The 13,856-nt window shown below is 38.2% G+C and overlaps 1 protein-coding gene across 1 annotated transcript in view; it reads right to left on the bottom strand.

The window, feature by feature from the left end:
- The window catches only part of LOC115514033 (CD2 associated protein), a 136,801-nt gene that overhangs the window by 95,262 nt on the left and 27,683 nt on the right, over positions 1-13,856 (bottom strand). The window contains exon 2 of the mRNA XM_030315672.1: positions 5,979-6,139. Coding sequence (XP_030171532.1) covers positions 5,979-6,139 — 161 coding nt within the window. The remainder of the gene's footprint in view (positions 1-5,978; positions 6,140-13,856) is intronic.

Genomic DNA, 13,856 nt, shown 5'->3' with positions numbered 1-13,856 from the left:
GTATTCCTAAACATCTAACCTCCGGGGGGTGGGGGGAATCACACACTAAAATACTACTGATTCTGTGAAATCAAACACACGAAAAATACCAGTGATTATGAAGGAAGGAAGAAAAGAAAAGAAAGAGCTAAAGAAAGACAGAAAAGAAAAGAAAAGAAACAGAAAGAAAAGAAAAGAAAAGAAAAGAAAAAATAAAAGAAATATAAAGGAAAAGAAAGAAATTCGAAGAAGAGAATAAAAAGAGAGAAAGAGAGAGAAAGAGAAAGGAGAAAGAGAAAGAGAAAGAGAAAGAGAAAAATAAAAGAAAAGAAAAAGAAAAAGAAAAGAAAAGAAAAGAAAGAAAAAAGAGAGAAAAAGAAAAGGAAAAGGAAAAGGAAAAAGAAAAAGAAAAAGAAAGTAGGGTTTGGGCATACCACTTTAAACCTATACAAGTTTGGAACCTGAGCACTAAAAATGAAAGTAAAAATAAATAACAATAACTGAAACCTTGGAAAATGGGTAATAACTTAAGACTGCCCAAACAGTCGTGACAAATGGATTCCTCTATAGCTATTAAAAATGCATTGGGGGGCGCCTGGGTGGCTCAGTCGGTTAAGCATCCGACTTCAGCTCAGGTCACGATCTCGTGGTCCGTGAGTTCGAGCCCCGCGTCGGGCTCTGGGCTGATGGCTCAGAGCCTGGAGCCTGCTTCCAATTCTGTGTCTCCCTCTCTCTCTGCCCCTCTCCCGTTCATGCTCTGTCTCTCTCTGTCTCAAAAAGAAATAAAACGTTAAAAAAAAAAAAAATGCATCGGGGGCCTATGGGTAGCTTAGTCACTTAAGTCTGACTCTTGGTTTCGGCTCAGGTCACGATATCTCATGTTCATGAGTTCAAGCCCCACGCTGGGCTTTGTGCTGACAGTATGGAACCCACTTGAGATTCTCTCCTCTCTCTCTGCCTCTGCCCAATAGCTGTCTCTTTCTCTCAAAATAAATAAATAAACTTAAAAAAAAATAATGCATAAAAACAATAGAGTAGATAGGTTGGTTTATGGGTACTAAGATGATGCAGAGACAAGAGGAGGTAAGCACCAGGAGTTAAAAGCTGTAACATTTTATGCTAGGACTGTTCAACTTTGAGAAAAATACCTAGGTAGAGATGATCATCACATTAACGAAAGAAAGAAAGAAAGAAAGAAAGAAAGAAAGAAAGAAAGAAAGAAAGAAAGAAAGAAAGAAAGAAAGGGTTTCATTTAAAAGCTAAAAGCACTCCTGTTTATGCAAGCAGCCAAGCTAAGAGCCTATCCCTTTCTCACTAAATGATACTTTTACATTCTTTATCACAACTCCCTTTACCTAGAAAATAAACCAACACGGCTTTCTCATTGTCCCGACATCATTCCTCTATTTACCAAAGAGTTATGAGCTAACTGCACAGTGTCATAAAAACACAATGTTATGTATCACATTGAAAGGCATATTAAATTTTAAAAAGTCACAATATGACACAATAATTATGTCAATGTCTAAATCACACAAAATACTATTTGTTTATGCACAGATATATATTAGAAGGATACATTTAATTTCAGAATATGGAGGTTGGGAGGAGAGGGAAATGATAAGAGGAGGTAACAAAGAACTCAATTTTATCTGTAATGTTCTATTATAAAAGTAACACTCTAAAGCAACAATGACAAAATGATAACATTCTATACCTAAGTTCATGGATCCTCGTTCTACATTCTTTGTAAAATATTTTTTAAATCAAGTAAAGATGAAATAACTGCAAAGAGACAATGAAATGAACAGTTTGTCACAAAACAAATTTAGTGTCTATAAAGTCTGTTTTCAATAGTCTGCAAAAATGATTTAACCTTCCAGCCCAACTGGAATATCAATGCCCTTCAATATAGCTATCTGAAACTATAACAGGGATGTGAATTTTGAAGCCTCAGTAGTTCTACCATCCACTTCATAGCCTCAGATTTACAAATAACATACATATCTTACAGTAACAGTACATTAGGCATAAAAGGCTTATTTACCGGTGGACAGTGAATTATAAATTACAACTTTCCCTTGAATCTTCACATCTGAAGTCAACTATCTTATTATCTACTGCTATTGACTGCCTCTGGCTAATTTTTCAATAAAAATTTAACTTTCAGGGTGCCTGGGTGGCTCAGTTAGTTAAGCATCCGACTTCGGCTCAAGATCTCATGGTTCCAGCCCCACTTTGGGTAAGCCCAAGCTCCACTTCAGGTCAACTTGAGCCCCACTTTGGGCTCTGTGCTGACAGTGTGGAGCCTGCATGAGATTCTCTCTCTCAACCTCTCTCTCTGCCCCACACTCACTCATGCGCTCTCTCAAAAATAAACTTGAAAGAATTACAAAGGTAGTACACAGAGCTCCCATATCCCCTTCATTGTTTCTCCTAATGTTGCATCTTGCATAACCATATTACACTTGTCAAAACTAAACCAATGACTTTATGAAGATTTCATCAGCTTTTTCACTAATACCCATTTTTTGTTCCAGATTCCAACCCAAGATACCACGATATATTTGATCACATGTCGTGTTAGGCTCATCTAGTCAACATCGGTTTCTCAGCCTTTACTTGGTTTTCATGACCTTGAAATTTTCTTTAAGCGCTGGTCACATATTTTGTAGTTTGTCTTCAATTTGGGTTTGATGCTTTTCCTCATGCTTAGACTGGGATTATGGGTTTGGGGGAAGAATAAGTATCACAGAGGTAAAGAGGATACATGATATCAACATATCACTGATGATATTAGCTTTTAACAGTTGGTTATGGTAGTATTTGCCAGTTTTCTCCACTGTAAAGTTACTATTTTTCTTTTCCACCTATTTTTCACTCCGGCCCATCCTACAGGATGTTTTTGAGGGGAGGGGATGGAGGGAAAGGAAGTATCTACAAATATTTGAAATAATTCCCTGAGATTTACTCCTTCTTTTCCATTCACTTATTTACTCAACCACTTATCTATATCAGCACGAGCTTACGTATATTTATGCTCCTCTTTGGGTAATTATCAAGTATTAGGTTATTCTGTTGCTTAAATTAGTCCAGCTCTGGACATTGGAAGCTGAGCCTGGAAAGTCTTTAGATTGGCTCTAATGCTGCTTTCACATGGGCCATCATTTTGTGGGGGTTTTTTTGAGCACTTCTCTACCTTCTGGCACTACATACAAGATGGTCTGGGGTCATCATGTATTTTCCTTGCTCCAGCCCTAGAATCAGCTATTTGTCTAAGGAGCCCTGCTTCTTTTATTGGAGAATAAGATTTAGAAAGTGAAATCTGGTAACTGGGGATAGTTGCTGCTACTGTATGTCACTGTTTCTAGGCCCTCTCAGTGGAAACAGCTGAGAAATATATGGACGTGCATTAACCCAAGTGTTAACACACACATAGTTTCTGTATGTGTTGATACATACTTTAAACTGAACATGAGTTCATACTTATGTCTCCCATTCTAATTTGGTATCCTGTGGTTACTTTTTAATCCCAGATTATGCTTCCCTCCATTATTTAGCATACTCAAACTGCATCCTCCATTCTCAGGCAGTGCATTAAACTCAAGTTCTAGTGTTGTCATGGAACAAGAAGTAAAATATATTTCAAAATGGAGTCCTATGATAGTCATCTCCACTATTGGGACAATATATCAGCACACAATTAACAGAACTATACAGGGGCGCGCCTGGGTGGCTCAGTCGGTTGAGCATCCAAGTCTCGATTTTAGCTCAGGTCATGATCCCAGGGTCATGGGATTAATCCATGCTAAGCGTGGAACCTGCTTGGGATTCTTTCTCTCTCTCTCTCTCTCTCTCTCTCTCTCTCTCCGCCCCCCTCCCTCCCTCCCTCCCTCTGCCCCCTCTCCAGATCATGCTCTCTAAAATAAATAAAATGAAAAAAAATTTTTTAAAGCTATATTAATACTTAACATTTCATGTATTTTTCTTTAGTGTTCTATTACTTCAACATACTTTCTCTAAAAAGCCACTTTCCTGGTGCAGCCACTCTGGAAAACAGTATGGAGGTTCCTCAAAAAACTAAAAATAGAACTACCCTATGACCCAGCAACTGCACTACTAGGCATTTAACCACGGGATACAGGTGTGCTGTTCGAAGGGGCACATTCACCCCAATGTTTATAGCAGCACTATCAACAATAGCCAAAGTATGGAAAGAGCTCAAATGTCCATCAATGGATGAATGGATAAAGAAGATATGTGTACACACACACACACACACACACAATGGAGGATTACTCAGCAACCAAAAAGAATGAAATCTTGCCATTTGCAACTACGTGGATGGAACTAGAGGGTATTATGCTAAGCAAAATTAATCAGTTGGAGAAAGACAAATATCATATGACTTCACTCATGTAAGGACTTTAAGACACAGAACAGATGAACACAAGGGAAGGGAAGCAAAAATAATATAAAAACAGGGAGCGGGACAAAACATAACAGACTCTTCAATATGGAGAACAAACAGAGGGTTACTCTGTTGAGGGAAGAGGGGTTGTGGGAGGGGGGATGGGCTAAATGGGTAAGGGGCACTAAGGAATCTACTCCTGAAATCATTGTTACTCTATATGCTAACTCTGACGTAAATTTAAAAAAAAAATTTTTAATTAAAAAAAAAAGCCACTTTCCTTTTTTTAAAGAGACACAGAGAAAGAGAGAGAGGTGAGAGAGCAATGTCATGGCTTACCATATACTGCCTATAAATATGCCATTTTAAGGATAAGAAAACAGATAAATTATGTGGTTTGAACTACATCAAATGACCAGCAAGGGACAAATCTAGAACTTGACCATATTTAAATCCATTTATTCTATTCAATTACCAAGGTATCTGCATTACACTCCATTTTAGGTTATAAGAAATAAGTCAATTTATTAAACAAAAAAATAAAAACAAAAGCAATCTTCCCCTATTACAAGTTCAAATCCCTACTATAGCCTTTCTCGGTTATTTCAAGAGATAAAATGTATTTAGGTAGCATATAGTTAGTTCACCTTCTCTGAAATCAATTAGCATTACAGTATGAGTTCATATTTAGACGTAAAACCACAACTGAATACAAATCTATTCAGGGAACAAATATTATCTAAATATCCAGTGTGCAGGTATTCGTAACAATTACTATATAAGGTGGACAAAAAAATGAGACACATTCTAGCCTTCCCAGAAGAACTCAGAATCAATCTAAAGAGGCCAGTAGTAAGTAAGCATAAGAAAACTAATAGAGGTACCAAGGCAATTATAAGTGAAGCATAAATATACAGATATTCTTTACTTTTTTTTTTTTCCTTCCCTAAACTAGTGAGAACTCTGTCTGCAAAAGACTTAAGAATCTTGATTGTTTCCGGGGGGAAGTGACTGAATATTCACTAACAAAGGAATGTTTGGTAGTTAGTTGGAAACACACTCCTACTTTGATCAATAACTGCTACAGGGCTGACACTTAAAATAGGAACCTAAGATATTTGCAAAGGGGCTGCAAAAGCAACAAGATACAATTAGACTTAAGTAAATGATCCTGGATTTCAGTTCAGATTCTCGATCTTAGCTAGCCAACATTGGGCAAGCCATTTAACCTCTCATCTGTAATGTCACCATATTTAAAAATGGGGTCATCACCCACCCTACTTACTTTATAAGGCTTGAAGGCTCAAATGAGAATGTACACAGCAAAACTACCTTGTAAATTACAAAGTGCTACCCTAACACAAAGTACTATTTATTTTTATAAAAAGACAGGTAAATAGATACATATATACATACATAAACACATGTGCACATACATACACATAGTGTTATTATCCACCAAGGCACCAAACAACTGTAGAGTAAAAATTCACTTCCAACATTTTAGTTTTTAAAATACATGTATTTCTTAAAGTTAAAGATCAAATCCTATGAGGCAACAGCTAAAAATTTAGGTGAGAGTACTTACCTTAACAAAATTATCAGGAAACATTCCTCTTCTTCCATTTAATTCTCCTTCTAGCCATCCTTCCTCCTGCAGTTTTTTCACATTCCTGATGATTTCACCAACTCGAATAGTCAATTCATCATCATGTACAGCATCATAGTCATACTCCACGATATAGTCAACTAAAAAAAGAAAAATAAACGTCTAAAATTTAATTCATGAAATATAATTAACCATATTAATAAACTTAAAATTAAGGAACCTGTTTAACGACAACATTACAAAGATAGCATCAAGGCTTCCTTCAATGATTTTAAATATTTGGCTACATCAGCAAATTTCTCAAATGCCTTAGTATAAAGTACAGTACAAATTATAAGTAGAAGCCTGAATACAATGTATAATTCATATCATCAGGTGTTCTTATGGTCAGATGTATACATTGTTTGCAATAGACAATCTCTAGAGTGGTCCCTATGACACCCGCCCAATCTCTTGATATTCGTGTCCTTGTGCAATTCCCTCTCCTTGACTGTGGACATGACTTATGACTGACTTCTAACCAACAGAATATGACAAAGATGATGGATTGTATATAATGATGTAAGATTACAATGTCTATCTTGCTAGGAATCTCTCACCCTTGCTGGCTTTGAAGATGCAAGCTGTTTTGCTATGAGCTGACCTATGGAGAAACTGATGAAGGTCTCTGGCTAACCGCCAGCAAAAAACTGAGGCTATCAGTCCCAGAGCCTAGAGAGAACTAAATGATGCCAACAACCAGGTGAGCTTGGAAGCAGATCCTCCCCCAGTAGAGAACCCAGACCTGGCCAACATCTTGATGGCAGCCTTGCAGAGTACCTAATTAGTCACTCCCAGATTTACTGAAACACAAAAATTGTGAGATCATATATGTGTATTGTTTTAAGCTGCTAAGTTTATGGCAATATTGTTACTAAACAATAGAAAATGAATACACCCTTAAGATTAGTAAGGATCTATTTTACCACCTTTAAGTATAGAATTTTAGATTACAGGACATCATATATGCATACTATTAATATTTTACAGGGTTCAATATAAGAAAAGCTATAGCAGATTTCATATTCAAGATGATAGACTAGCTATACCTCCATTCATCTTTTTCTCCTACTATGAGTATGATTTTTAAAAAGCACACACACACACAGAGCTACAACCAAAAAAAAAAGGGGGGAGGAAGGATTATGGGCAGACACTGATTCCCTCCTCCTTTTTCCCTTCTTATTGAACCCTGATTTTGATCAGGTATTTTGAGACCCTGTACACTTTCACAAATGAGGTTTCTCTCAGTCCCAGGGGTTAAGTCTTTACTAGTTTAGACCAGTACTTTTCAAATACGAATGTACAATCAAGTAATCTTGTTGACTTGGAGAGATTATCTGGTTGACTCCTACTTAAATGCAGATTCTGAAAAGGCCCCAGATATCAAATGCTGCTGGTCAAAGAGGCAAAGGTCTAAAGATAAGTTTATTTAGAGTAATTTCTTTCTCTCTCTCTCTCTCTCTCTCTCTCTCTCTCTCTCTCTCTCTCACACACACACACACACACACACACACACACACACAGACTGTTTTTCAAATACACATGTGACGGATGGACTCTAACCAGTAAGATATGAGCAGGGGTTCTGGGAAAGTTTTATCCAACCTTAAAAACAAAACACAAGGAAAAATAAGTCCTTCTGAAGACTTTGGATGTTCGTCAATGAGAATGTAATGCCCAAAACTGCCATAACTATTTAAGACAAGAAAAAGACCAAGAGATTGTCTCAATCTTTTCTTAAGAAAAAGTTTAGGATGAAAGAGAAAAAAAAAAAAGAAAATGACCTGGATCTTTGCTAGAACGATCAAACTGCCAAATTAATCAACCCCTATGCTACAATACCTTTAGTTTTCTTGTTATAGCAGAGTTTTTTAACTGTTAAGAAATTTTTTTTTAATTTAATTTAATTTTTTTTTTTTTTTTTTGAGACAGAGCACGAGAAGGGGAGTTACAGAATCCGAAGAGATACAGGGAGAGTGGGAGTTACAGAATCCGAAGCAGGCTCCCTAAGAACTGTCAGCACAGAGCCTGACGAGGGGCTCGAACCCACGAACCATGAGATCATGACCTGAGCCCAAGTGGGATGCTCAACTGACTGAACCACCCAAGTGCCCCAACTGTTAAGTAAATTTCAGATGGGATTTCTATTTACAGCTGAAAACATCCCAACCTGAGAAGAAAGCCAGAAAGAAATTTTTCAAACTTATGAAAACGGATCCATAACTAACAAAGCCACGAACAGAAAGTCCAGAGAACTTCAGGAAACTATAACTGAGATACCACACTGCCCTGCAGAATCCCATAAAGTCTAAAAATTCAGAAAAGGAAAGCTCATGAGAAACGCAGAAATGAAAATAGGGAATTATCTTTACATGGAAGAGCTAACACCCACTGTCAACAACAAAAGCTCTAAGACAATAATGCTAAGTAGGCAGGCATTTTTCTCTGAAGGCCGAAAACTAAAGGATTAATCTCCATCCTCCAAGTCCCCGGCTGCTCCCCCACCCCCCCCCCCACACACACATACAGTTTGGGGAAACTAGTAAAGCTCCTATAGATGAGTGCTCATTCTTAGAGAAAGGACTACTGATTCCCAGAACTTAGGTCTCCACAGCAAAGCTCAGCTCCCTGCCTGATAATTCTAAACTAAAGCTACCTACCTACATAAATAGTCCCCCCAGCTTGTTATTTATTATTTATTCATAAATATGAACAAATAATAGTTAATTGTGAAAAACCATAATAAAATGAAAAATTACTCCTGGATGAAACATATACCCACCTCCCCCCTTTCAACTCTCCAAAACAATTTAGTCCTAAAGTCATTAGGTATAGAAGAGTACAGTGGGAGAAAGGGGGAAAAGCCCAGGTGGGGGGTGTCTGGTATGAGAATCAAAGACCAAAAAATGTAAAAAAGTAAAAGGTATCCAAAACTGGGGTAGGGGTAGAGGCAGGGCCAGAATATGGTAAGGAGAGCATCCACATAAGGGAATTTTCCTAGTATAGCATATCAGCACTCTAAAGCAAGGTGAGGAGGGCATCCATACAAAGGCAACTTGACAAGGTGTATCAGAGCCCAAGCACAGTGGAGAGGACATCCAAGCTGAGGAGTAGTTTGGTGAGGGATATCAAAGGCCAAATGGTATTGGAGATGGGGGGTGGGAGGGCAGATTTCCATGCAGAGGTATAGAAGGGTAAAGCAACCTAGAATGAAGACTAATAGCCCAAGCAGAAGAGGGTGTCCATGCAAGGGTGAGGGTGAAGAGTGACAGCAGGGACGAAGACTGGCTAAATCCAGGGGACTGATTAAATAAGTAAATATATTAAGGATAATGGAAGTCAAGTTTCTCTATGTCAGAGAAGGGAATTGCAAACATAAGGGAGAAAAGGCTAGGTTCAATCCTGTAATGCTAAATGAGAAGTACCACCATGTACTTACGGTTTTCAATACACAAACACACACATGAAACACATACACATAAACACACCAGCTGTCCTCTTAAAAAACCAGCAAAGTCCAATAGCAATGCGCAACCTAATGCACAGATCCTGTAAACACCACTTTCTCTTAAAAAGAACTAGGAATCCTTGGGAAGACAGGCAATTCCGCCTCTGAAGCAGGAAAAGTACAAGATAAGCCAGAAGTACAGTATTGTGCCACAAAGCAAGGAAGTTAAAGAAAGATAAGGTGATGCCAAAGGACAGAAAGAAGTTATATCAAAAAGGCTCTTATTGGCCAAACCAGGACAATCTGAGCACCAGAATAAACAATGACAGTAACAGAACATATCCAGTTGAATAAAGAAACCAGAGTCCATACATATATAAATAAATGTTAATTATTTAAGTCTATGGTTGGATTGTGATTAAGTAGATCCTGGTTTGTAGAAAATACACACTAAAATATTCAGGATAAAGGCATCAGTCAGGGAGAAATTTTTTGTACTGTACTTATTTCTACAACTTATCATTTCAAAATAAAAAAATGTAAACATGTGCAAATTTGTATCCTCAAGAGATGTAACAAAGTTCATAAAGTCAGCACCAAATGCTATGAAAAAAAATGAGAAAATAAAAAAGGTTTGGTGTCTTTCAGCATGTCTCATTAATTTTTAAGTTTATTTTTTATTTTTGAGAGAGAGAGCGCGCGCAAGTGGGGGAGGGGCAGAGAACAAGGCAGATAGAATCCCAAGCAGGCTTCACACTGTCAGCACAGAGCCCAATGCATGCGGGGCTCAAACTCAGGAACCCTGAGATCATGACCTGAGCTGAAACCAAGAGTTGGATGCTGAATGGACTGAGCCACCCAGGTGCCCCATTAATTTTTTTTTTCTTTTGGAGAAGTGAAGACAAAATCCAAGGAAGTTTTCCAGAAAAGGTAAAGCAAAAAGACATAAGGAAAATAAAAATAAAAGACAGATGATCAATCCAGACAATTCAACATCCAAATAACAGTTCTAGAAAAAAAGACAGAAAATAGAGAACTGACAATGAAATAATACAAGAAAATACTCCAAAGCTTAAAGGAAACAAATCTGCAAAAATAAAGAGATTTGTGAAAATCCAGCACAATAACAAAAAGTAAGTACTCACATCTAGATGAAATTTCGTAAAAAAGATAAAAAATATCCTAGAAGGGTGTCTGAAAGGAAATAGAGTTAGTCTACAAAAGAATGAGAATCATCAGAAGACTTCTCATTAAGGACACCAGATTCTACAGGAAAAATAAAAAGGCAAGGCCACTTAAGTATTAAAGGAAAATGAATTCCACGGTCAGCCAAATCAGCAGACAAGGGTGTTACATTTTCACACAGGCAAGGAAAAGGAAATTAACTCTGACATATAACCTTACATGATGTTATCCAGTAAAATTTAAAAAAAAAAAAAAAAAAAAGGAAACAAAAGAGAAGAAGACATGAAATCCAAGAAATAGTGGAGCCAATCCCAGAGAGTGAGAAAAGTGCTAAGATAGCAACCGTGCAACAAATATAAGAAACAGTTTAGACTAAGCAGGAGACAAAAAGTTCTAGGAGGAATTTCAGAGCAAGAAGGAATGAAGAACAGACTGTGTATTAATTAACTGTACATTTTTAAAACATTTTTAAAACATTTTAAAATAATGCACGTGGTAATCACTAAGATAATAAGTATAAAATGCCAAACAAAAAACAGTGGACTTGCAGTTTCGGCTCCAACATGTGAAAAACTTGGATGGTATCACTCCCACCCTTACAACAAGAAAAAAGCTAAGCAAACTGAAAGTCAGTGGCTTTTCTTGGGCCCACCATAGAACTGAGGACACAAGGCAAACTGCCAGCTCAGGATATGGAGAGGCAAGAACTACTGGATCACCTCAAACACAAACAACTGGAACCATAAACTGATAGGAACATTATATGGGTTTCCCAGGGCTGTCATAACAATCACAAACTAGGTGACTTAAAACAATAGAAGTTTATTCTTTCACATTTATAGCTCTGGAGGCCAGAGTACAAAATCAAGTTATCTTTCTGAAGACTCAGAGAAAGAATTGCTTCACACTTGTGTCTTGGCTTCTGGAGGCTGCCAGAAATCTCTGGCATTCCTTAGCTTGCATAATTCCAACCTCTGCCTCCATCTGCACATGACCTTGCCCTTCTGTGTGTCTCAAATCTCCCTCCTCTAACTCTTAATAAGAACACCACTCACTGGATTTATGGTCAATCCTAAATCCAAGACCATACAACCTTAAGATCCTTAGTTATGTCTGCAAAGACTTCATTGCCAAATAAATTGTACCAGGGCTTAGAACCTGGACATATCATTTTGGAGGCAAAAAGTTAATCCACTACAAACACTTAAATGGTATTTTTTCCCCTGCTTTATTTTTTATTTATTTTTAAAATTTAAATCCAAGTTAGTTAACATATAGTATAATAATATCAGGAATAAATTTTAGTGATTCATTACATACATACAACACCCAGTGCTCACCCTAACAAGTGTCCTCCTTAACGCTCCCCCCAACACCCCACCAGCAACCATCAGTTTGTTCTGTATTTTAGAGTCTCTGTATTCTCTGTATTCTCCCTCTCTGTTGTTACAATATTTTGCTTTCCTTCTCTTTTGTTCACGTTTTGTATGTTAAATTCCACATGAGTAAAGTCATCTACTTGTCTTTCTATGATTTATTTCACTTAGCATAATACATCCCAGTTCCATCCACATTGTAAATGGCAAAATTTCATTTTTTTGATTGCCAAGTAATATTCCATTGTATGTATGTATGTGTGTGTGTGTGTGTGTGTGTGTGCGTGCGTGTGTGCATCTTCTTTATCCATTCATCAGTCAACGGACTTAAATGGTATTTTTGAGAAAACTTCTGGGAACCACAGTCTTAGGGGAGTCACCCATTTTTGTGGGGTTTACTTCCAGGAACATCACCAGATTCTCAGAGTGAAGAGCCCATAAAGATCTCCTTGTGCTTCCAGCAGGGAAGAAGGTCAAAGAAGTCAGTGTGAAACAGAAAACAGAGCATTCACCCTAACAAAGACTTAATCTCCACAGAAAAGACTTTATCCACCTTTGGAAAGGTCATTTCTCTGATTCTGGTCCCCTCTTAACCTTTCTCACAGGAGGGATGGGGGACAGTGTGGGGGGGAGGGACCTAAGAAAGACCTATCAAGATCACAGTCCCAGGCCACAAACCCACAAAAAGTATGAGATTTAATTATAAGATTATAGGATGCTTTCTCTCCTCTACACCTTACCACCACACCAGGGGGGCTCCAATACAGTAAGTTAATTACTGCTGAAAGAGTTACTGCCTGGTGCAGATTCCATCTGAGGAGTTGTTAGGAAAGCACAAAGACAGCCAGGGAGACAAAAATGGACACTAAAGAAATAAGCCTCTGGTACCTATACCTACAGCAAATATTAAACACAATACAACTCTAGGACAGATTAATTTAAAATCTCACACTAATGATCTGTTTATCTCAGTTCCTATTTCCTAACACATAATGTCAAACTTTTCAACAAAAAATTATACATCATGCTTTTAAAAGGCAAGAAAAAACAAAGACAAAGCAAGCATCAGAGCCAGACTCAAATATAACACTTATTTTGGAATCAAATAGGGAATTTAAAATAACTATGATTAATAATGTTAAGGATGATAATGGGGGAAAGGGGGGGGGGCAAGAAGCAAGAACAGATGGGAAAAGTAAGCAGACGGAAATTCTAAAATCAAAAGAAAATGAAAAAACTAAAAATCACTAACAGAAATAAAGGATGCCAGGTAGCATGTCACTGCTCCAGGAAATGAGGGGTCAGTGCTAAAAGGGAAAAGTGGGCACCATGGCAACTGTGGTGTCTTGGAGGGGATCCACAATGGCAACCCATAAGCAGGAAGTTCCAAGCAAAGGTAGGATACACTGGCAGCAGCCACTGAGATGCTGGCCAGTGGGCTGGCAACCTAAACTGAAGGGACAAGTGGCATGCTCAGCATCCACACCCCTGAGCCCTTGCCTCAGTTTCCTGAACTTCAGGCTCCCTTCCACTGGACCTCCATGCCCAGGATCAGCAACTTTTTCAAACCTCTCCTCCCCTATCCTTGCCTCCTTCAGCCCCTGGAGCTCCGTGAGAAGCAGGGACCGGAAACTTCCAGCACTGAGATATGGCCCTGAGGGGTTGACAGGCAGCAAAAAGGTCCCCAATGCCCAGGAGAGAATTACACTGGGGGAAGGGGACAGGGCAAAGGGACACAAGCTCTCTGTACCTCTCCCCACCTCTTCCCTCTGCCACTGCCCGTTCTGTGCAAGTAGCCCTCCTAAG

The sequence above is a fragment of the Lynx canadensis genome, chromosome B2 (assembly GCF_007474595.2).
Source record: "Lynx canadensis isolate LIC74 chromosome B2, mLynCan4.pri.v2, whole genome shotgun sequence".
Taxonomy (NCBI): domain Eukaryota; kingdom Metazoa; phylum Chordata; class Mammalia; order Carnivora; family Felidae; genus Lynx; species Lynx canadensis.
This window is presented reverse-complemented; position numbering and strand designations above follow the sequence as displayed.